At 42.2% G+C, this 23,896-nt stretch overlaps 1 protein-coding gene and 3 non-coding genes across 4 annotated transcripts; all 4 read right to left on the minus strand.

Annotated features, from left to right (window-relative positions):
• Positions 1-2,577: 2,577 nt before the first annotated feature.
• On the minus strand, positions 2,578-3,745 carry LOC128205005 (uncharacterized). The gene is made up of 3 exons (XM_052906400.1): positions 3,680-3,745; positions 3,146-3,301; positions 2,578-2,997 (listed from the first exon to the last, which is right to left on the minus strand). The coding sequence occupies exons 1-3, from the start codon at positions 3,743-3,745 to the stop codon at positions 2,578-2,580; spliced, it is 642 nt and encodes a 213-aa protein (XP_052762360.1).
• A 1,108-nt stretch (positions 3,746-4,853) lies between these two features.
• Trnaq-cug (transfer RNA glutamine (anticodon CUG)) lies at positions 4,854-4,925 on the minus strand. The gene has a single exon. It is a non-coding gene; the product is annotated as a tRNA-Gln (tRNA).
• A 2,062-nt stretch (positions 4,926-6,987) lies between these two features.
• Trnaq-cug (transfer RNA glutamine (anticodon CUG)) lies at positions 6,988-7,059 on the minus strand. The gene has a single exon. It is a non-coding gene; the product is annotated as a tRNA-Gln (tRNA).
• A 5,084-nt stretch (positions 7,060-12,143) lies between these two features.
• Trnaq-cug (transfer RNA glutamine (anticodon CUG)) lies at positions 12,144-12,215 on the minus strand. Its single transcript has one exon. It is a non-coding gene; the product is annotated as a tRNA-Gln (tRNA).
• Positions 12,216-23,896: the final 11,681 nt, after the last annotated feature.

A 23,896-nucleotide genomic window follows, 5' to 3' on the forward strand; every position in this document is an offset into this window, starting at 1 on the left:
AATTTGTATTGCTAAACAATGTTTCTTTTAATCAAATATTGATGATGTTCTTGGCGTGTCCTCGATGGTGCCGTTTTGTCTTCCGTTAATTATCTTTTTTTAAAAGGGACTCTTTCAAGGTTTTATGGTCGGTTATGCATCAAACTATTAATTTTGTTTGAAATGTGAACGAAATGCTTGTTTCAATGATAAAAACATTCACATTAGAGCTCAATTGTCAATAACTATCTGAAAAAGATGATAGATATGCTAAATTTTGCCGAAAAGCTTTTGCGCCTCTATTGAAAAATAAATGATTTTAGCCTACATAATTCTGAAAAAGAATAAAAATAATTCAATTTCAGCAAAGTTTTTAAAAAATCGTTGCCGACATAAAATCTGTGAACGAGTCCCTTTTAAGAACATTCTTCACCGTTACAGCTGCACTCTCACCGTCGGATTGAACATTTTAAACAAAAAAAAAATAATATTTTTTTGTCAAAATGGTAAATCTGTGAGAGTGCAGCTTTGACGACACAATCATAGATTCTTGTCAATCATTCTTTAACTATAATAATTACATTTCCTTGCAAACACCTTTACGAATTTTCTAAGATTAAGGAAGAACTGTACCCCTGTAAACAGCTTACGAATCGTTTATGATTAAAGAACTTTTCTCGTATCAACACCTTTACGAATCTTCTATGATCAAAGAACAATTATACCCCTGCAAACAGCTTACGAATCGTTTTTCATTAAAGAAGAACTTTTCCTTTCCCTTGCAAACATCTTAAATAAGTACAATTTAATGATGTATGGTTAAATATGAACTATACCTTTGCAGAGAGCTAACGAGTGTTGTATGATAAAATGCCAACAATGCGTTTTAATTCCCATGGTATCATTGTTTAGAGCTTTGCCCCCACCTGTCATGAATTGCTAATTATACACATTATCTCCAGGGGCTGACATAACAATATATATTTATTAATTTAGCGACACACACAGCACGAGTGTGCATACACGACGTCACAAGTGCTCATTAGATTCCATTGTTATTATCGACACCTTTATAACGTGTATGAAAAGTAATGACAATTTATTATTTTTGACGGGAGGGGTTTGGGTAGTGGGTATTAAGAAAACGTCTTTGTCAGATCCAGTTGTCAATAGCGAATCTAACCTACAGGCAGGTGTCTGCCTTCCTGTGGGCCGGTAGGTTGTAAGGCAGGTGTATGCCTGCCTGTGGGTTGGTAGGTTGTAAGGCAGGTGTCTGCCTTCTTGTGGGCCGGTAGGTTGTAAGGCAGGTGCCTGCCTTCCTGTGGGCCGGTAGGTTGTAAGGCAGGTGTCTGACTTCCTGTGGGCCGGTAGTTTGTAAGGCAGGTGTCTGCCTTCCTGTGGGCCGGTAGGTTGTAAGGCAGGTGTCTGACTTCCTGTGGGCCGGTAGGTTGTAAGGCAGGTGTCTGACTTCCTGTGGGCCGGTAGGTTGTAAGGCAGGTGTCTGCCTTCCAGTGGGCCGGTAGGTTGTAAGGCAGGTGTCTGCCTTCCTGTGGGCCGGTAGGTTGTAAGGCAGGTGTCTGCCTTCCTGTGGGCCGGTAGGTTGTAAGGCAGGTGTCTGCCTTCCTGTGGAACGGTAGGTTGTAAGGCAGGTGTCTGCCTTCCTGTGGAACGGTAGGTTGTAAGGCAGATGTCTGACTTCCTGTGGAACGGTAGGTTGTAAGGCAGATGTCTGACTTCCTGTGGAACGGTAGGTTGTAAGGCAGATGTCTGACTTCCTGTGAAACGGTAGGTTGTAAGGCAGATGTCTGCTTTCCTGTGAAACGGTAGGGTGTCTCCCTTCCTGTGAAACGGTAGGTTGTAAGGCAGGTGTCTGACTTCCTGTGGAACGGTAGGCTGTAAGGCAGGTGTCTGCCTTCCTGTGGGTCGGTAGGCTGTAAGGCAGGTGTCTGCCTTCCTGTGGGTCGGTAGGCTGTAAGGCAGGTGTCTGCCTTCCTGTGGGTCGGTAGGCTGTAAGGCAGGTGTCTGCCTTCCAGTGGGCCGGTAGGCTGTAAGGCAGGTGTCTGCCTTCTTGTGGGCCGGTAGGCTGTAAGGCAGGTGTCTGCCTTCCTGTGGGTCGGTAGGCTGTAAGGCAGGTGTCTGCCTTCCTGTGGGTCGGTAGGCTGTAAGGCAGGTGTCTGCCTTCCAGTGGGCCGGTAGGCTGTAAGGCAGGTGTCTGCCTTCCAGTGGGCCGGTAGGCTGTAAGGCAGGTGTCTGCCTTCCTGTCGGCCGGTAGGCTGAAAGGCAGGTGTCTGCCTTCCTGTCGGCCGGTAGGCTGAAAGGCAGGTGTCTGCCTTCCTGTCGGCCGGTAGGCTTTAAGGCAGGTGTCTGCCTTCCTGTGGGCCGGTAGGCTGTAAGGCAGGTGTCTGCCTTCCTGTGGGCCGGTAGGCTGTAAGGCAGGTGTCTGCTTTCCTGTGGGCCGGTAGGCTGTAAGGCAGGTGTCTGCTTTCATGTGGGCCGGTAGGCTGTAAGGCAGGTGTCTGCTTTCATGTGGGCCGGTAGGTTGTAAGGCAGGTGTCTGCTTTCATGTGGGCCGGTAGGCTGTAAGGCAGGTGTCTGCTTTCATGTGGGCCGGTAGGTTGTAAGGCAGGTGTCTGACTTCCTGTGGGCCGGTAGGCTGTAAGGCAGGTGTCTGCCTTCCAGTGGGCCGGTAGGTTGGAAGGCAGGTGTCTGCCTTCCAGTGGGCCGGTAGGTTGGAAGGCAGGTGTCTGCCTTCATGTGGGCCGGTAGGTTGGAAGGCAGGTGTCTGCCTTCCTGTGGGCCGGTAGGTTGGAAGGCAGGTGTCTGCCTTCCTGTGGGCCGGTAGGTTGGAAGGCAGGTGTCTGCCTTCCTGTGGGTCGGTAGGTTGGAAGGCAGGTGTCTGCCTTCTTGTGGGTCGGTAGGTTGGAAGGCAGGTGTCTTCCTTTCTGTGGGTCGGTAGGTTGTTAGGCAGGTGTTTGCCTTCCTGTGGGTCGGTAGGTTGTTAGGCAGGTGTTTGCCTTCCTGTGGGTCGGTAGGTTGTAAGGCAGGTGTTTGCCTTCATGTGGGTCGGTAGGTTGTTAGGCAGGTGTTTGCCTTCCTGTGGGCCGGTAGGTTGTAAGGCAGGTGTTTGCCTTCCTGTGGGTCGGTAGGTTGTTAGGCAGGTGTTTGCCTTCCTGTGGGCCGGTAGGTTGTTAGGCAGGTGTCTGCCTTCCTGTGGGCCGGTAGGTTGGAAGGCAGGTGTCTGCCTTCTTGTGGGTCGGTAGGTTGGAAGGCAGGTGTCTTCCTTTCTGTGGGTCGGTAGGTTGTTAGTCAGGTGTTTGCCTTCCTGTGGGTCGGTAGGTTGTTAGTAAGGTGTTTGCCTTCATGTGGGCCGGTAGGTTGTTAGTCAGGTGTCTGACTTCCTGTGGGCTGGTAGGTTGTAAGGCAGGTGTTTGCCTTCATGTGGGCCGGTAGGTTGTAAGGCAGGTGTCTGCCTTCCTGTGGGCCGGTAGGTTGTAAGGCAGGTGTCTGGCCCCTTGTAGTTCGGTAGGTTGTACGGCAGGTATGTCTGACCCCCTGTTTCCTTTCATATAGGGTGAAAGGTTGTTAGGTAGGCCCGCCTGTCTCCCTCTCTCCCTTCAAATCAGGCGTTAGGTAATTAGGTAGGTCTGTCTTCCTCTCTTCCTTCATATCGGGCAGTAGGTTATTAGGCAGGCCCGCCTGCCTTCCTCTCTCCCTTCAAATCAGGCGTTAGGTATTTAGGTAGGTCTGTCTTCCTCTCTTCCTTCATATCGGGCAGTAGGTTATTAGGCAGGCCCGCCTGCCTCCCTCTCTCCCTTCATATCGGGCAGTAGGTTATTAGGCAGGCCCGCCTTTCTTCCTCTCTCCCTTCAAATCAGGCGTTAGGTATTTAGGTAGGTCTGTCTTCCTCTCTTCCTTCATATCGGGCAGTAGGTTGTTAGGTAGGCCCGCCTGCCTCCCTCTCTCCCTTCAAATCAGGCGTTAGGTAATTAGGTAGGTCTGTCTTCCTTCCTCTCTTCCTTCATATCGGGCAGTAGGTTGTTAGGTAGGCCCGCCTGCCTCCCTCTCTCCCTTCAAATCAGGCGTTAGGTAATTAGGTAGGTCTGTCTTCCTTCCTCTCTTCCTTCATATCGGGCAGTAGGTTGTTAGGTAGGTCTGACTGCCTCCTTTCCCTTCATACCGGGTTGTATTTTGTTAGATAGGTATGTCTGCCTCTCTGCTGACTTCCTTCATACCGGGCGTTAGTTTGTTAGGTAGGTCTTCTGTCTCTTTCTCTTCAAATCAGGCGTGAGGTAACCTACCTTAGTTAATCAGGTAGTTCTGTCTTCCTCCCTGTCTTCCTTCATATCGGGGGGTAGATTGTTATGTAGGTATGTCTGTTATGTAGGTCCGCCTGCCTCACTCTATCCTTTCATATCGGGCGTTAGGTTGGTCTGTCTTCCTCCGTTCCTTCACATCGTGCGTTAACTTGTTAGGTAGTTCTGTCTGCCTCCCTCTCATGAGTTACATGTATAAAATACGCCCGAAATGCAGCATTTCGGCCTGCCCACCCCGCCCCCCGCTTCAACAATATACAAACCATGTACAGGTACTCGGAAAATCGATCGAGTACTCGGGTACTCGAGTTGCCTTCCCTGCTATACACCTAATTTCGGTTCTGATGGAAGGGTGCTAGTCAAAAGGAAAAGGTTCGTTCCAAGGTTTCCCCACTCTAACGCGAACTCCTGGAGCCGCCCCTTGTCCGTCTCATTGTCTACCTGCCTGAATGTCGACAAGTTGTTAGGTTTGTAGGTAGGTATGTCTGTCTCACTGTCTATGATATCTATACATAATTTACAAAGTGCAGATAAAGCGCATATAAATTCCAACAAAACATCAGGTTCCACCGAGATTTGAACTCGGATCGCAGGATTCAGAGTCCTGAGTGCTAACCATTACACCATGGAACCGGTGATCATCGATGGAATTACATGAAACGCAAATTTCTCGTAGAGTATTAGAGCGAAAATTATACTTAAGTGGTATCATAAAGCAAACAATATGTAATGTATGTCTGTATATCGTTCTATATGTCTGTCCTATTTGTACTGTTGTCTGTCTATCTGCCTTACAGTCGGTCGGTAGTATGTAAGGTATGTCTGTCTGTCTCCCTGTCCACCTTTCTGTGGGTCTCTAGGTTGTAAGGCAGGTGTCTGCCTTCCTGTGGGTCGGTAGGTTGTGAGGCAGGTGTCTGCCTGCCTGTGGGCCGGTAGGTTGTAAGGCAGGTGTCTGCCTGCATGTGGGCCGGTAGGTTGTAAGGCAGGTGTCTGCCTTCATGTGGGCCGGTAGGTTGTAAGGCAGGTGTCTACATTCCTGTGGGTCGGTAGGTTGTAAGGCAGGTGTCTGCCTTCGTGTGGGTCGGTAGGTTGTAAGGCAGGTGTCTGCCTTCCTGTGGGCCGGTAGGTTGTAAGGCAGGTGTCTGCCTTCCTGTGGGCCGGTAGGTTGTAAGGCAGGTGTCTGACTTCCTGTGGGTCGGTAGGTTGTAAGGCAGGTGTCTGGCCCCTTGTAGTTCGGTAGGTTGTAAGGCAGGTGTCTGCCTTCTTGTGGGCCGGTAGGTTGTAAGGCAGGTGTTTGCCTTCATGTGGGTCGGTAGGTTGTAAGGCAGGTGTCTGCCTTCCTGTGTACCGGTAGGTTGTAAGGCAGGTGTCTGCCTTCTTGTGGGTCGGTAGGTAATAAGGCAGGTGTCTGCCTTCGTGTGGGCTGGTAGGTTGTAAGGCAGGTGTCTGCCTTCGTGTGGGCTGGTAGGTTGTAAGGCAGGTGTCTGCCTTCTTGTGGGCCGGTAGGTTGTAAGGCAGGTGTCTGCCTTCCTGTGTACCGGTAGGTTGTAAGGCAGGTGTCTGCCTTCCTGTGGGCCGGTAGGTTGTAAGGCAGGTGTCTGCCTGTCTGTGGGTCGGTAGGTTGTAAGGCAGGTGTTTGCCTTCATGTGGGCTGGTAGGTTGTAAGGCAGGTGTCTGGCCCCTTGTAGTTCGGTAGGTTGTACGGCAGGTATGTCTGACCCCCTGTCTCCTTTCATATCGGGTGTAAGGTTGTTAGGTAGGCCCGCCTGTCTCCCTCTCTCCCTTCAAATCAGGCGTTCGGTAATTAGGTAGGTCTGTCTTCCTTCCTCTCTTCCTTCATATCGGGCAGTAGGTTGTTAGGTAGGTCTGTCTGCCTCCCTCTCTTCCTTAATATCGGACGTTAGGTTGTTAGGTAGGTCCGTTTGCCTCTCTTCCTTCATATCGGGTGGTATGTTGTTAGGTAGGTCTGTCTGCCTCCCTCTCTTCCCTCATATCGGGCGTTAGCTTTTGCCTCTATTCCTTCATATCAGGCGTTAGGTTGTTAGGCAGGTCTCTTGCCTCCCTTTCTTCATATCGGGCGGTAGGCTGTTAGTTTGGTCCGTCTGTCTCCCTCTCTTCCTCCATATCGGGCGTTAGGTTGTTAAGTAGGTCTGTCTGCCTCCCTGTCTCCCTTCATACCGGTAGGGGGTGTAAGGTTGGTCCGTCTGCCTCCTTCTTTTCCTTCAAATCGGGCGTTAGGTTGTTAGGTAGGTCCATCTGCCTCCCTCTCTTCCTTCATATCCGGCGTTAGGTTGTAAGGTAGGTTTGCCTGCCTCACTGTCTCCCTTCATTTCAGTCGTTAGGTTGCGGTTAGTCTGTCTGCCTTCCAGTAGGTCGTGAGATTGTTAGGTATATATGCCTTCGGCGAACCCCCAACCGCCCACAAAATCGTCGAAGTTTACTTTTTATTTAAAAAAAAACAGCAAGAAAAAGAGTTACATGTATAAAATACGCCCAAAATGCAGCGAAGTTTCGTTCCAAGATTTCCCCACTCTAACGCGAACTCCTGGAGCCGCCCCTGGTCTGTCTCATTGTCTACCTGCCTGAATGTCGGCAAGTTGTTAGGTTTGTAGGTAGGTATGTCTGTCTCACTGTCTATGATATCGATACATAATTTACAAAATGCAGATAAAGCGCGTATAAATTCCAACAAAACAGGTTCCACCGAGATTTGAACTCGGATCGCAGGATTCAGAGTCCTGGGTGCTAACCATTACACCATGGAACCGGTGATCATCGATGGAATTACATGAAAAGCAAATTTCTCGTAGAATATAAGAGCGAAAATTATACTAAAGTGGTATCATAAAGCAAACAATATGTAATGTATGTCTGTATATCGTTCTATATGTCTGTCCTATTTGTACTGCTGTCTGTCTATCTGCCTTACAGTCGGTCGGTAGTATGTAAGGTATGTCTATCTGTCTCCCTGTCCACCTTCCTGGGGTCTTTAGGTTGAAAGGTATGTCTGTCTGTCACTCTACATTTTAGTCGGTCCGTAGGTTATAAGGTAGGAATGCCTGCCTCCCTGTCTTTCATCATGTCGGTAGTTTGGTAGGTCTGCCTCCTTGTCCGCTTCCAGTCAGTCGGTAGGTGTGTCTGCTTCACTGTCTGCATTTCAGTGGGTCGGTAGGCTTTTAGTTATGTCTGTCTGCCTTCCTGCCTTCCTTATATCGTTCGGTAGATTGTTAGGTGGGTCTGTCTGCCTCCCTGTCTGCTTCATGTCGGTTGTTAGGTTGTTAGGTGGGTCCGTCTCCCTCCCTGTCTGCTTCATGTCGGTTGTTAGATTGTTAGGTGGGTCCGTCTGCATCGTTATCTGCTTCATGTCGGTCATGTCGGTTGTGAGGATGTTAGGTTGGTCTGTCTGCCTACCTGTCTGCTTCATGTCGGTTGTAAGGTAGTTAGGTGGGTCTGTCTGCCTCCCTGTCTGCTTCATGTTTGTTGTTAGGTTGTTAGATTGGTCCGTCTGCCTCCTTGTCTGCTTGTTAGGTTGTAAGGTGGGTCTGTCTGCCTCTTTGTCTGCTTCATGTTGGTTGTTAAGTTATTAGGTGGGTCTGTATGCCTCCCTGTTTGCTTCATGTCGGTTTTAAGGTTGTTAGGTGGGTCAGTCTGCCTCCCTGTTTGTTTCAAGTCGGTTTTAAGGTTGTTAGGTGGGTCATTCTGTCCCCCTGTCAGCTTCATGTCGGTTGTTATGTTGTTAGGTGGGTCTGTCTGCCTACGTGTCTGCTTCATGTCGGTTGTTAGGTGGGTCTGTCTGCCTCCCTGCCTGCTTCATGTCGGTTGTTAGGTTGTTAGGTGGGTCATTCTGCCTCCTTTTCTGCTTCATGTCGGTTGTTAGGTTGTTAGATGGGTATGTCTGTCTACCTGTCTGCTTCATTTCCGTTGTTATGTTGTTTGGTGGGTCTGTCTGTCTCCCTGTCCTCTTCATTTCGGTTGTAAGGTTGTTAGGTGGGTCTGTTTACCTCCTTGTCTGCTTCATGTCGGTTGTTAGGCTGTTAGATGGGTCTGTCTGTCTACCTGTCTGCTTCATTTCCGTTGTTAGGTTGTTAGGTTGGTCTGTCTGTCTACCTGTCTGCTTCATGCCGGTTGTTAGGTTGTAAGGTGGGTCTGTCTACCACATGTCACCTGCAGGCTAATATTAAAATATATCATTAAGCAGAGGTGGGTCTGTCTGCCTCCCTGGCTGCTTCATGTCAGTTGTGAGGATGTTTGTTGGGTCTGTCTGCCTCACTGTCTGCTTCATGTCAGTCCCTGTCTGCTTCATTTCAGTTGTAAGGTTGTTAGGTGGGTCTACCTGCCTCCCTGTCTGCTTCATGTCGTTCGTATGGTTGTTAGGTGGGTCTGTCTGCCTCCCTGTCTGCTTCATGTCGGTTGTTAGGTTGTTAGGTGGGCCTGTCTGCTTCCCTGTCTGCTTCATGTCGGTTGTTAGGTGGGTCTGTCTGCCTCCCTGTCTGCTTCATGTCGGTTGTAAGGATGTTAGGTGGGTCCGTCTTCCTCCTTGTCTGCATCATGTCGGTTGTGAGGATGTTAGGTGGGTCTGTCTGCCTCCCTGTCTGCTTTATGTCGGTTGTTAGGTTGCTATGTGGGTCAATCTGCCTCACTGTCTGTTTAATGTCTGTTGTAAGGTTGTAAGATGGGTCTGTCTGCCTCCCTGTCCACTTCATGACGGTTGTTAGGTTGTTTGGGGGGTCAGTCTGCCTCCTTTTCTGCTTCATGTCGGTTGTTAGGTTGTTAGATGGGTATGTCTGTCTACCTGTCTGCTTCATTTCCGTTGTTAGGTTGTTAGGTGGGTCTGTCTGCCTCCCTGTCTGCTTCATGTCGGTTGTTAGGTGGGTCTGTCTGCCTCCCTGTCTGCTTCATTTCAGTTGAAAGGATGTTAGGTGGGTCCGTCTTCCTCCTTGTCTGCTTCATGTCGGTTGTGAGGATGTTAGGTGGGTCTGTCTGCCTCCCTGTCTGCTTTATGTCGGTTGTTAGGTTGCTATGTGGGTCAATCTGCCTCACTGTCTGTTTAATGTCTGTTGTAAGGTTGTAAGATGGGTCTGTCTGCCTCCCTGTCCACTTCATGACGGCTGTTATGTTGTTTGGGGGGTCCGTCTGCCTCCTTTTCTGCTTCATGTCGGTTGTTAGGTTGTTAGATGGGTATGTCTGTCTACCTGTCTGCTTCATTTCCGTTGTTAGGTTGTTTGGTGGGTCTGTCTGCCTCCCTGTCCTCTTCATTTCGGTTGTAAGGTTGTTAGGTGGGTCTGTTTACCTCCTTGTCTGCTTCATGTCGGTTGTTAGGCTGTTAGATGGGTTGGTCTGTCTGTCTACCTGTCTGCTTCATGCCGGTTGTTAGGTTGTAAGGTGGGTCTGTCTGCCACATGTCACCTGCAGGCTAATATTAAAATATATCATTAAGCAGAGGTGGGTCTGTCTGCCTCCCTGGCTGCTTCATGTCAGTTGTGAGGATGTTTGTTGGGTCTGTCTGCCTCCCTGTCTGCTTCATGTCAGTTGTGAGGATGTTTGATGGGTCTGTCTGCCTCCCTGTCTGCTTCATGTCGGTTGTAAGGATGTTAGGTGGGTCTGTCTGCCTCCCTGTTTGCTTCATGTCGGTTGTTAGGATGTTAGGTTGGTCTGTCTGCATCCCTGTCTGCTTCATGTCTGTTGTAAGGTTGTTAGGTGGGTCTGTCTGCCTCCCTTCCTGCTTCTTGTCGGTTGCAAGGTTGTTAGGTTGGTCTATCTGCCTCCCTGTCTGCTTCATGTCGGTTGTAAGGTTGTGTCTATCTGCATCCCTGTCTGCTTCATGTCGGTTGTTAGAATGTTATGTGGGTCTGTCTGCCTCCCTGTCTGCTTCATGTCGGTTGTTATGTTGTTATGTGGGTCTGTCTGCCTCCAAGTCTGCTTCAAGTCGGTTGTAAGCGGGATGTTTTACCTTCAGATTAAAGAAATCGGTCCTTAAAATCCAGTTCGAGCCATGTATGTCTGCTTGGTGTATATGTCTGCTTGGTGTTTATGTCTGATTGGTTTGTATGTCTGTTTGATATGTATGTCTGCTTTGTCTGTTTGTAATGTATGACTGCTTTGTCTGCTTGGTTTGTATGTCTGCTTTGTATGTATGTCTGCTTGGTGGGTATGTCTGCTTTGTATGTATGTCTGCTTGGTTGGTATGTCTGCTTGGTATATATGTCTGCTTTGTATGTATGTCTGCTTGGTGGGTATGTCTGCTTTGTATGTATGTCTGCTTTGTATGTATGTCTGCTTTGTCTGTTTGGTATGTATGTTTGCTTTGTCTGCTTGGTTTGAATGTCTGCTTTGTATATATGTCTTCTTGGTGGGTTTGTCTGCTTTGTATGTTTGTCTGCTTGGTTGGTATGTCTGCTTGGTGTTTATGTCTGATTGGTTTGTATGTCTGCTTGGTGAGTTTGTCTGCGTGGTGTATATGTCTGCTTAGTATGTATGTCTGCTTAGTATGTATGTCTGCTTTGTCTGTTTGGTATGTATGTTTGCTTTGTCTGCTTGGTATGTATGTCTGCTTAGTATGTATGTCTGCTTTGTCTCTTTGGTATGTATGTCTGCTTGGTATGTATGTCAGCTTGGTGTATATGTCTTCTTGGTATGTATGTCTGCTTAGTATGTATGTCTGCTTTGTCTGTTTCTTTATGCATGTCTGCTGTGTCTATATGTCTGCTTGGTATGTATGTCTGCTTAGTATGTATGTCTGCTTTGTCTGTTTCTTTATGCATGTCTGCTGTGTCTATATGTCTGCTTGGTATGTATGTCTGCTTTGTCTGTTTGGTACGTATGTCTGCTTTGTCTGTTTGGTATGTATGTCTGCTTGGTATGTTTTTCTGCTTGGTAGCTTGGTATGTATGTCTGCTTGGTATGTATGTCTGCTTGGTTGGTATGTCTGCTTTATATGTATGTCTGCTTGGTTTGTATGTCTGCTTGGTTTATATGTCTGCGTGAATGGTATGTATGCTTTATATGTATGCTTGCTTGTAATGTATGCCTGCTTGGTATGTGCTTGGTATGTATGTCTGCTTTGTGGGTATGTCTGCTTGATATGTCTGCTTCCCTGTCTGTTTGTCTTTCTGTCAGTTCCTCCGTTCGAAAATCATGAACCAAAATTGTTGGTACGTCCGTTTGTCCGTGTTTCTGTTAAAATTAGGACCATTCAGTAGATATTGATTTTTAAGGCGCATACCAATTCCAACAAAACGTGAGGTTCCACCGCGATTTGAACTCGGATCGCAGGATTCAGGGTCCTGAGTGCTAACCATTACACCATGGAACCGGTACGACTGATTGGAAGTACAGTAAAAAGTAAGTATGATATGAGACAGAATCACGAAAAGGGACAAACCAATGGAAAGAAAAAGTTCTTCTAACGATTAAATTGTCTGTTTATCGGTATGTGTGTGTATGTTTGTCTGTCTGATATGCGTTTTGGCTCTTTTGCTTGCTGCGTATCTGTATGTCTGATGTATGTGGGGCCTCCCTGTCTGTCTGTCTGCCTGGCTAGCTGGTTGGCTAGTTGGCTGGCTGGCTGGCTGGCATAAAATTAAGACCACTGATAATTGGTTTACAAAAGTAAATATTATGAACACTGACCAGTGCATGGACAAACAGACGAATAAATAAAATGTAAAATTACGTGGAATATTTGTGAGAAAAGAGTTATAATACTAAAAAGTATCATTTAGCTTATACCAACAAACAATCCATAATGTTGGCTGTATGTATGGATACCACTCTGTCTGTTTGTCAGACTGCCAAACGGTACGTCCGTCCGTATGTCTGTTTTATATTTGGGATCAATTCCAACAAAATATGAGGTTCCACCGAGATTTGAACTCGGATCGCAGGATTCAGAGTCCTGAGTGCTAACCATTACACCATGGAACCGGTAGTAGTTGGTGGGATTACAGAAATGGTATTTTATAGGAGACAGTAGACATGAGCACGTACGAACGGACAAATACATGGCTGAAAGAAAAAGTCGGGTAGGACATTGGATCGAAAAGTATATTAAAGTGTAATCAATCATTAAGCAACCATTCATGTTTATGTATGTCTGTCTATTCGTCTACATGAATATGACTTTCCTGTTTGTTCTGCTGTCTGTCTGTCTGTTTGTCTGGTCGTTCGTCTGTCTGCCTGTCATTCCGCATATTGTTTCGAAGCTTCTAAAATCTACAATGGACATTTGTTAGTTGTCTGTCGACAATGTTTTTTATCTAAAAATATAGCATCCATGGTTTCGACAAAGTTTTGTATATTGAAGAAATAAAGAACATGCATACCATCAATTCCCACATGATATAAGGTTCCGCCGAGATTTGAACTCAGATCGGAGGAATCGAAGTTCAACGCGCTAAAGCCATGACGTACCCATCGGTGACATTCGAAGGAATTACAGAAAATTCTAAAAAAAAAAAAAAAATCGGGCAGACGCACGGACACTGTCTGCGATATCAAATACATGTACTGGTTTAATGTCCGCCTATGTCCGAAAGTGGATGACATTTGAAATGGCTGCTGATAAGTATTTATAAATAGAAAGAGAGAGAAAGAAAGACTGTGATTCGGATGTTTGTTTTTTAAAAGAATAAGACCAAAATTACAGAAAGGGCACACGTGAATTCCAACGACGTAAGAAAGATTCCACCGAGTGTGGATTGAGGTCCTGAGTGCTAACGGTATTAGATGGAATTGAAGAAAATACATATTACACAACGCTGACATTGAGACAATCGGACCAATGCATAGGGAAAGCTGCGCAGTTTAATTTGATAATGTAGTATTAATGTTTATGTGTATAAATCTTTCTTATATTAGCATAAGTGGACAATTATAATTACATACCGATTTGTGTGAGATCGCTCTTTAATAATGCATTTTACATCGGTAAACGCAGATGCAAACTGCTGATTTTTTTAATAAATGGCAAAAAAAAATTCAAATTTAATTTTATGTTTTGTCACTTCTTCATTATTGTATTAACCTGAATCAGTAATGATAAAAAATAAGTAACGAGAGAAATAAAATAGTTATGTCAAAAGTTTGTTAATTGAAAAGAAGATAAAAAAATATTTCTGCAATTACACAGCCTCAATTAACCGGTATCACATTCCATTCTAGCAGGATGCAGTTCTCATGACACGCGCCAGTAGGGCGTGGTAGCCATGACAAAGCATATGGGGACACTACCCCCAACTCTGTCAACGGGAAATGCACATGGCCCTGATCAAAATTATTGAGCAGAAAAGTAAAACACATGTGGTAGATATGGCAGTTACAAAATAGTTTGTGCCGTCTATAGTTAAAAGATGTTACTAATATATTCCAGGTTATTAGATATTCGACTTTCGGGAGGGGGCGTGGCAACCATGACATCGCCTCGGGACACTACCGCCAACTCTGTCAACTGGAAGCACATGTCCCAGATTAAAATATCTTTGGTTCAGATAAGTGTCACATGTTGTAAATAAACACATGTGCGGGACTCACATTCCACAAACACATGTACGGAACTTACATTCCACAAACACATGTATAGAATGAAATCCTTCAAGAATACGGAATGAGATTCTATACGGACACCTTTTACATTTTACACCACCAAACTGAAAATGTTTTATTTTCTATCTCCCCGCACATAATTTATTTTCTTTTTCTAAAATACTTTTTATTAGATTCTTTATTGATGTTTCACTTGTTTGGTGTCTACTACTAGTAATAATAACAACAATGATAATAATCTATAAATGGCCAATATAGTATGCTAAATGATGAATACTTAAATCGTCTCACTTTGTCATAATTCAATCAGTAACAATTAAATCATAAATACAATTTTGATCATATTACAATCTTTCAAACCGCAGTCTGACCCTCTTACAAGACGAACATTGCATTGTATATGTTGTAATACTTTGGAACTTTGAACCAAATCCGCTTTTGTTAATTTACAAAAAAGCCGATTAGTTGTAAAGATAATCCTTTAATCTGATGGTTAATGGTATTATGATTCATAATTACGCGATGTGGTTGTAATAATACAAGAAGAACAAAGGAAATGGCTGTCAAATACTTCAGTTTTAAATATCCCCCCTTTTGAGTCTGCAGTTAGTTTGGCACACAACACAAGTTCCTGTTAATGTCCTGCCATAGTAGACTGGTATTCAGAAAACATCTAAAGTCACTTCCTAACTAAGGTCAGTTTCCTCAATTTAAGTATCTTTATTTTTTCATTGATTTAATGAAAATGCATACTTTCCTGTTAAAAACAGTAATAATTTTCTTTAGATTTGACCACGAAAAGCTTATTAAAGTCATTTAAGTTAAGAAATGACTTAAGATGTTTTTTATGAATACCGGCCCTGGGGCCCTAGGGTCGTTTCATTAAAAGGTCTTAGTCGAAATTCAATATTCTTAAATATGTATCAACACCACTAACGGTAACAAGTTGATTTTTTAACAATCTTAACTCTTTTTCAACATGAATACTGGCTTAAAGCTGCACTCCCACAGATATAACATTTTTACAACTTTTAGATTTTTTTGTCTTGGAAAGAGCAAATTCATTAAATTCATTTTATTTTCAATTCGACTGTTTTATTCCATTGGTATAAACTGCTTTTACACATTATACTTAAAGTACGACCTGCAATTAATGTATGGACACTTTTAGTTCTAAAAAATGAAAGAAAACCTTTCAAAGAATTAATTCAGTCAAGAAATAAAACGAGTTAAAGTTTTACACCTAAGATTGAATAGTTTAATATTAAGACGATGCTCTGTAAATATGGTACCAGGAACGTTCAACGTGAAGTGTTATTTTAACAGCCTCAAATCTCTTAACTTGTATGTATTCTTTGAAGAAAACCTTGTTTAGGTGAAATATTTATTTCCCAGTTTTGCTAATATGTAAAAATGATAATTAAAAATCATAATATTTGAACAGCGCACTTCATGGATTTTCAAGATTCAGGATTCAACACATTTATTAAGTAATTTGAACACAAGCGTGTTCCTGCTTACATGATCAAAAGATTCATCAGTTATTCCCAATAGGATTGAATGTGAGACGATGTTCATATTGAATATGATCATAATCAGTATTTTAAACATTACATTGTACTTAAAGCTGCTCTCTCACAGATTGAACGTTTTGACAACTTTTTTTTTAATTTTTGCCCTTGAACGAGCCATTTTATGCGAAAATCCATGGAAACCAGTGATATAAGACTAGTGTCAAAACTTAGATCGCAGATTTTTATATTTAAGTTCAAAAAGTGATGTTTCATGCATTTTTCTTGAACTGTTAGTAACGCTTTTAGCCATGAAACATTAATTTTCGAAAGGAAATATGAAAGTCTGCGATCTGATCTATTTTCAGCAGTATTTTATCACTGGATTGCTGATATTTACGCAAAAAAGCTGCTCATTCCAAGACAAAAAATAAAAGTTGTAGAAACGGCAAATCTGTAAGACTGCAGCTTTAATATTGTTTTATATTAACATTGATGATGGACACACAAACGTCAAGTGAAATATTAATATTTATTTATATTGCATTTGCCACGAACAGAGACATATCATATAACAGACATGTTCATTGTTAAGAGTTATAATGTATGAAGAAAGATATATTTTATAGATATGATTACATTCAAGCTGAATTCGGAATGAACACGAAAACTATATTTTCTTCATATGCGTTTGTTATTTAAATTCTGTCTGATATTAAGATTAGATCTGATGTCTGGAACTCGAACCACAGGGAGGTGGGAAAATAAATATTGAATGATAGTATTGACATATATGCACTTTAATGTGAATTAAGAACAAAACAATATGGTATCAATTAACAAATTCACTGCGTCACTCTAGACATTGTGTTACGGCATAAAAGCGTGTCAAAACAATGAAATCGGATATGGTTAATCATTGAATATGATAACTTAAATAAATCATGGTAAAACCACCTGTTTATTTTTTCAATAAATACAATACATAAAACATAAACTGAAATATACAAAAAAACATTTGGACAAAAGGACAGCCCACGGTTGAGAAGAAATTAACATGGAAAGTTGAATACAAAACCATTCCAACACAACTGTCATGTACCTTTATAGTTTTTTTCTATAACATAACCCTCAATGAAATCATACTCGTTACTATAAATCATTATTTTATTCCCCTGTAATGGAATTATGGGTTTTCTATACATATGTATCTGGTTTCTGGTACCGGTCCGGTGTCTTTGCCTTTTGTCCGAAATACAATCGGAATTTCGCACAGTTATTGTTCTATTCAAACTGAGTATTAAAATGTTTATGAGTTGATTATAACCTACAAAGTCGCTTTGTTGGAGGATATAAATAATGTAAACGTACATTTTCATGATCTTCTGCTTTAATGCGCAGATCGAAATGAGCCGTGACTTTTTTAACGATTCGAAGATAATGCCAGTCATTTATCAATTACCAAAACAATAATTTGTCGATGTCAATATTTAAAGGGAAATACATATTGCTATCTTACACTATTTATAAATGGAAATTAAAGGCATTCGATTACACTTTATAGAAGAAATACTTGTCGATTTGTATGCGCACTAACCGTCATTTTGAAAAATACGTCGTTAAAATTGTGTCCCAGCCCTGTGCGCGCACACGTTTGATTTGGAACCGAGAGCGGGCTTAATTTTCAAAACAGTGGAAAATATCCAATTGAAACAGTGAAATATCCATTTTATTCCACTGATAAATCTCTATAAACCACCGGAAAGCATAACATAAATGTAGTTATATTATTGGTGGGTAAACGCCAGAAGGTTGCAAGCGGCATGGAAATGTGTAAGGGTTCGTAACCTTCTTTCACCAAACCCACGTAATATATTTGATTCAGTGTCCAGTTGATTGAAAACTACATACGTCGATTGTTTCAGAAAGTTTCAGTCTGCCCGAGAGTCTTAGTCTGCCACAGAGTCTCAGACTGCCATACAGTCTCAAACTGCAAGAGAGTCTCAGTCTGCCATAGTGTCTCAGTCTACCCGAGAGTCTTAGTCTGCAACAGAGCCTCACACTTCATAGAGTCTTAGACTTCCATAAAGTCTCAGTCTGCAATAGAGTCTCAGTCTAAAAGAGAGTCTCAGTCTGCCAGAGTGTCTTAGACTGCCCGAAAGTCTTAGTCTGCCCGAGAGTCTCAGCCTGCCAAAGCGCCTTAGCCTGCCATAGAGTCTTAGTCTGAAAGGGAGTCTAAATCTTCAAGATCTAAGTCTGTCAAAAGGCCTCAGTATGTCAAAAGGCCTCAGTCTGTCCGAGTGTCTCTGTCTGAAAGAGAGTCTCAGTCTGCAAAAGCGCCCCAGTCTGCCAATGAGTCTCTGTCTAGTTGAGTGTCCCAATCTGCCAAAGCGTCTCAATCTGCCAAAGCGTCTTAGTCTGTCATAGAGTCTCAGTCTGAAATAGAGTCTCAGTCTGCAAGATAATCTAATACTAACAAAGAATATCAGTCTGTCAAAGAGTCTCAGTTTGTCAAAAGGGCTCAGTATGTCGGAGTGTCCCAGTCTGTCAAAAAGTCTTACTCTACCAGGGTGTCTTACTCTAACATAGAGTCTCAGTCTGTCAGAGTGTCTAAGTCTGACAGAGTGTCTAAGTCTGACAAAGAGTCTCAGTCTGACAGAGAGTCTAAGTCTGACATAGAGTCTCAGTCTGACAGAGTGTCTAAGTCTGGCATAGAGTCTCAGTCTGCCACAATGTCTTAGTCTGACAGAGTGTCTAAGTCTGGCACAGAGTCTCAGTCTGACAGAGTGTCTAAGTCTGGCATAGAGTCTCAGTCTGCCGCAATGTCTAAGTCTGACAGAGTGTCTAAGTCTGACATAGAGTCTCAGTCTGACAGAGCGTCTAAGTCTGGCATAGAGTCTCAGTCTGTCAGAGTGTATTAGTCTGACATAGAGTCTCAGTCTGACAGAGTGTCTAAGTCTGACAGAGTGTCTAAGTCTGACATAGAGTCTCAGTCTGTCAGAGTGTCTAAGTCTGACATAGAGTCGCAGTCTGACAGAGTGTCTTAGTCTGGCATAGAGTCTCAGTCTGTCAGAGTGTATTAGTCTGCAATAGAGTCTCAGTCTGTCAGAGTGTCTAAGTCTGACATAGAGTCTCAGTCTGCCACAATGTCTAAGTCTGACATAAAGTCCCAGTCTGACAGGGAGTCTCAGTCTGCCAAAAGTCTCAGTCATTTTAAGAGTATCTGTCTGACATAGAGGCTCAATCTATCAAAGAGTCTATGTCTGCAATAGAGTCTCATTCTGACATAGAGTCTAAGTCTGCAAGAGAGTCTAAGACTGTCAAAGAGTCTCAGTATGTCAAAAGTATCAGTCTGTATAAGAGTATCAGTCTGTATAAGAGTATCAGTCTGTATAAGAGTATCAGTCTGTATAAGAGTATCAGTCTGTCAAAGAGTCTCGGTCTTCAAGAGAGTTTCAGTCTGACAGAGTGTCTAAGTCTGCCTTATAGTTTCAGTCTGTCCTAATGCCTCAGTCTGCCTTATAGTCTCAGCCTGTCAAAGAGTCTCATACTGTCAAAGAATCTCAGCCTGTCAAAAAGTCTAAGTCTTTCAAATAGTTTCAGTCTGACATAGAGTCTCAGTTTGACAGGGAGTCTCAGTATTACGGAAGGTCTAAGACTGTGAGAAAGTCTCAGTCTGTCAAATAGTCTCAGTCTGACAGAGAGTCTCAGTTTACCAGAGAGTCGGAGTCTATTATGAAGTCTTATTCTACCAGAGAGCCTCACTCTGCCAGAGAGTCTCAGTCTGCCAAAACGGTCATGTCACCCATACTTTTTAGTTGTCCAAAATCTCCTCCCTGGAGATCAAAGGTTGCGTTGTTGTCTGTATAATAATTACAGTAAAACATCCAGCAAAGAAGCACTCTTATTTACACTGATTTTCGACAAAAGGGTCCATATACAATATTTTACTGTTTAGACGTTTTGTTTTTCTGATTGTGTGACCTTTTGTTCAATTGTTGTTGTTTAGCCCCAGACAAAGTTATTATTAATGGTGGCTTACAGACATTTTCCCTATTTCTTTCTCATGTAACAATCTATTCAATGTCATCTGTATGGTTATTTTAGATCGTAAATGTAAACTTTGTAATGCTTATGTGGTTAATAGTGAAGACCACATATTGTAGTTTGTCCATTCTACTCTTATTAACGTCTACATTACTAAATTTTCAGATCATGGAATACAGTCCAACCCCGTTGTCTCGAACTCGTTTGGCTCGAATTCCTTGTTTTCTCGAACTAGATGTAAAGGACCGGTTTCTCATACTGAAGGTAAGCATTCCTGCTTGGCTCGAATTTTCCGAGGCTCGAGGTATTTTGGCCGGTCCCTTGGAGTTTATATTGTCATGAAAAATATTAATTATATATTTTTTATTCCTTAAAGACGTTTTATTTGTATCATAAAAATGCTCTGATAAATAAATTTACACAACCCCATATGGTTGGTGATTCAGAATTGCTGTGAATGAGCTACCGACGGTTACCTTAAATTCGTGGAGAAATGAAGTTTCTTTTATTCTACATTATTATAACAAATAAACGCTCATGATAACCTGTCAAGCCGTGTTGTCATATGCATATTTATTTAACGATGTATTTCAACAAGCACAATGCCGATAGCAGTTATTCGAGGATTCGGGAAATTTTCTATTTAAAAGAAAATGTTTGGTTTTTTATTCAATCTATAGTCGGCATGGTCGATTTTGACGGCGGCAACAAACAATGTTAGCCAGTATGGGTAAACAAATTAAGCTCCAATGTTTGCATAAATTAAAACCGGCCCTTTATTTGACATCTGTGGTCACAGCGGGCAGTTTTAGGCAAAACATACAAAAATCTGTAATTTTTCAATTGGGATGATTTTGTTCAAAATTTCACAACTGTGAAATTTATTGTCCCATGTTTCACAAGTTTTGTGAATATGTAGTCAAAAACTCGAAATATTGTCTATAATAAAAATAAAACGTTGTTAGTTTGGATTAAGCTATTGTATGATGTTGGCAGTTTTCGCCGAGATACTGATCATTTTTGAAATAACGTGACAAAGACGTGATATAAATATCAAACAAGTTTGGTCGGAAAGACGGTTCCTTTAGATTGCACGAGTTGCTTCCCCTAGATCATATGAAATCACTCGTATTTCGACAAAGGTGACTGGCACAATATCGCAATAATACAGAGAAAATATACATGTGGTATTTACGTTCTTTGTTGCGGAAAGCCCTGTCTGGTAGCAATTAAACCAAATCGTGTACCAGCGGTAATCAAGATTATCTGCTGTAGTTTTGTCTTTAGTATTAGCTTACCCATTGTTTTGTCTAATTAGTACAGTTATCATTAAGTACAATCGAGCCACTTTGAAGAAGAGTGTACACAGAATTTATACCACATAAAACAACTGTCGCGTGGTTTCGATCAGTTACAATATGTGACGAAAAAATATCAAAAATGCGATTAATTGAGTCTATTGATAATCGACATAGTTGCCTTTGGCCATTTACTAACATTTCTGTTTTATGGCTAGGATAAAATATAATTATTTAACTATACATGTATGTACATGTAATAATGCCAATGCAATTAATATCATTGTATTATAATGATATAATATTATAACTTACAAAGGAGTTGATTTATGCTTAAAAAATTAAGAAGTGATTAAAGTTTAATACACTTCATATTTTATGTCAAATATTTAAAAAAAAACACACACAATCAAATAAAGGTCAAACATGGGGTATATTCCTCTCTTTGAAGCCCCATTGTTTTATCACGGGCTTCAATCGCCCGAAACCCGAGCCCAGAGCCCGTTCAGGTCGGCTGTGGGTCCATGCTCTCATACAAAACATGGACACCCTGATACGATCTTCGTGGGCCCAATGCCATGGCTCTTTGTTTCACACAATACCACTAAGATATTTGGATGAGCCCATGCTTGTTTTGGGCTCATGTGGTTGACCTAGTTTCAATAAGTCTGAAACGATTGTTTTAGCGGGTAGGAACGCTGAATAAATGTTATTCCGTGTTTTTATAGAAGTTTACCAACCAGAATTTTCATATATTTCTACCTCTCAGTAGTTTCCCATTTTCTTCAATTCTTCGTAAAAAATAAGACCGACTGAAAGTCGTTATACGGTGACCAGTAGTTCAGTATACATCATTCTTGAGTAAGATACGGCTGGGCACAAGGACTCACGCCAAGGCCCCTTTAATTCTGTTCGAAAAGCCAACAAACTAGCACCATGACTGACTATCAACTAAGTATGTTGAAATGTTCACAATATTCGCCGTCGGTTACCCACATTCCGTAACATACGGAATGGAGAGACCGGGAGTTTCCGTCGATGAAATGTACATACCGCAAGGTTCATTTCAATATCCCACCTAATCCTAATGGCGGTTTTAAAAAGGACCTTCTGTCAAATGAACATGAAATATCCTAAATATTATTAACTGTAATCATTTACAGAAGGTACGGGTCAAGCGCGGCAAGGAGGGAAATACGATGGGCCACCTTTGCATTGGTAACGGTTTTGACTACTGGGGCATTGGGCTACATGGTCTCTGGGATTGATTGTTGGACAAACTGGGATACATAGTTCATGGTTGCTATGGACTTGGTTTTGTTTGTTACGTCACTTCAATTCACTTCAAGTGACGTCATCAGATTCTGCGTATGACGTCATCACAGCACAACAGCACATCACACTCTCGATTAGTGAGATCTCGTAACACATCACACGCATATAACAGCAGTATATATTTCAGGCAAAAAACAAACTGCACTCTCAAAAATGGTTAGTAAACGAAGATAAAAATGATACAAATTCAAAAGCACACCAAACTTTCAAAACAAACGTATGCATTCGGAATTATTGGTCAGAAGAAAAAACGCAAAAACAACTTCAAATGGGCACGCCAACTCTTACGTTACCTTCTGAACACTTCTCCTACGTAACTTTCCTTACTCTTTAAACCCTTACAATAATCCATTTGTATAATATAAAGTTAATAATTCATTTGACACAAAAACGAGCATGAAAAATAATGCAAAATTTATGTGATTAATTATATAAAACAATGATAAGAATCTAATATAGCTGCAGATCTTGCTATATCTAAATGCGTGTGATGTGCTAAGTCCAAGATCCTATCACGATGTGCAACCCTGACTCTATCTCTGCGGCAAATCTAGGCAGCAAGGACAAAGAGCCTCACCAGCCCAGACCCGTTACCGCTATCAACACAAAACAATACAAAGATTATTGAATAACAGGAATAAGCGATAATCTGAATATTGTCGTGGATCTGGATTCCATTACTGTGCGGCTTGGTCGGGGTATTGATATGCAAATTGGCTCTGGCAGGTCTCAGATTGCAGACTTGGCGAGCAAACCTTTACCTGAACATGAATATTGACAAAAAATAAATAATACGTACTTAGATGACGAAGTTCACTAAAAAATAGAAGTAGACAATGAAGAAGAAAATGATAAAGACGCTGCTGACGATGACATGTTTACATGTTTATTCATCTACACTCATGTTACACATACATGACAAAAAGAGCACATGCCAAAAAGAGCAGCAACGACGACGACGATGATGATGATGACGATAACGACGACGACGATGATGATGATAAGATAAAGGTCATATCGCTTGAAATGCATATTACATGTAGTAACTGTCCCTAAGTTAAAGCGTGACCCACCATTCCTGTCGTTAATTAAGAACAGTAGTAAATTACTATTTATATTGTGGTGTACATTGCCCGGTTAAATCGGAGACATGATCTGCATGCCTGTACCCAGTCGCAAATTTGTAACAATTCTTTGTTATAAAATGCCCATATTCTATGCATTACCTCCACATTTTATGGTATTATGTGGCTTTTAAACTCTTAAAAACGATTAAATTTCATTAATCCGTTATAAACCTTCAACAACCAGATTTGTTTTCTTATAATCGCCTTAGTGGTCATTCAGATGCCTGAAAATCATGAACTTTCATTTATTTAAGCTTCTACAAAATCACCTTTAGTTGACCCTATATGGCTTAAACAGTTGCGGCTTTGTAAGTACCATAAATATTGGCATAGTGGTCAACATTTCAAATGCAGAGAAAAACAAATATGTAGTTTTACTCCTCGTTTTCCGTTTTACTATTACAGCTAGTGATAAACGTGAATTCAATGGCCGCTTTAAGTTGTTAGAAGTTCGAGTATTTAAGAAAATGTCAAATGAAACGCAATATTTTGCAGTATTATATTCTGTCTACGCAAATCTACTCTAGGTGCTATATACATAGACACAAGGGCTCTTTAATCGGATAAAAAGCCGTATCATTGTCGAAAATTGATGTATTGTAATACGGGTATGATAGGGCAGAGCATAACGGGATTAAGGCGGGCGTAACGGTACTTGGTGTATCGATCGACCAATCAGAACGCTCGTAGGCGGAGCCAAAATCACACACACCCTCTAAGAGAAGTAGTTCTTTATCTCCGATATT

The sequence above is a fragment of the Mya arenaria genome, chromosome 10 (genome assembly GCF_026914265.1).
Source record: "Mya arenaria isolate MELC-2E11 chromosome 10, ASM2691426v1".
NCBI lineage: Eukaryota > Metazoa > Mollusca > Bivalvia > Myida > Myidae > Mya > Mya arenaria.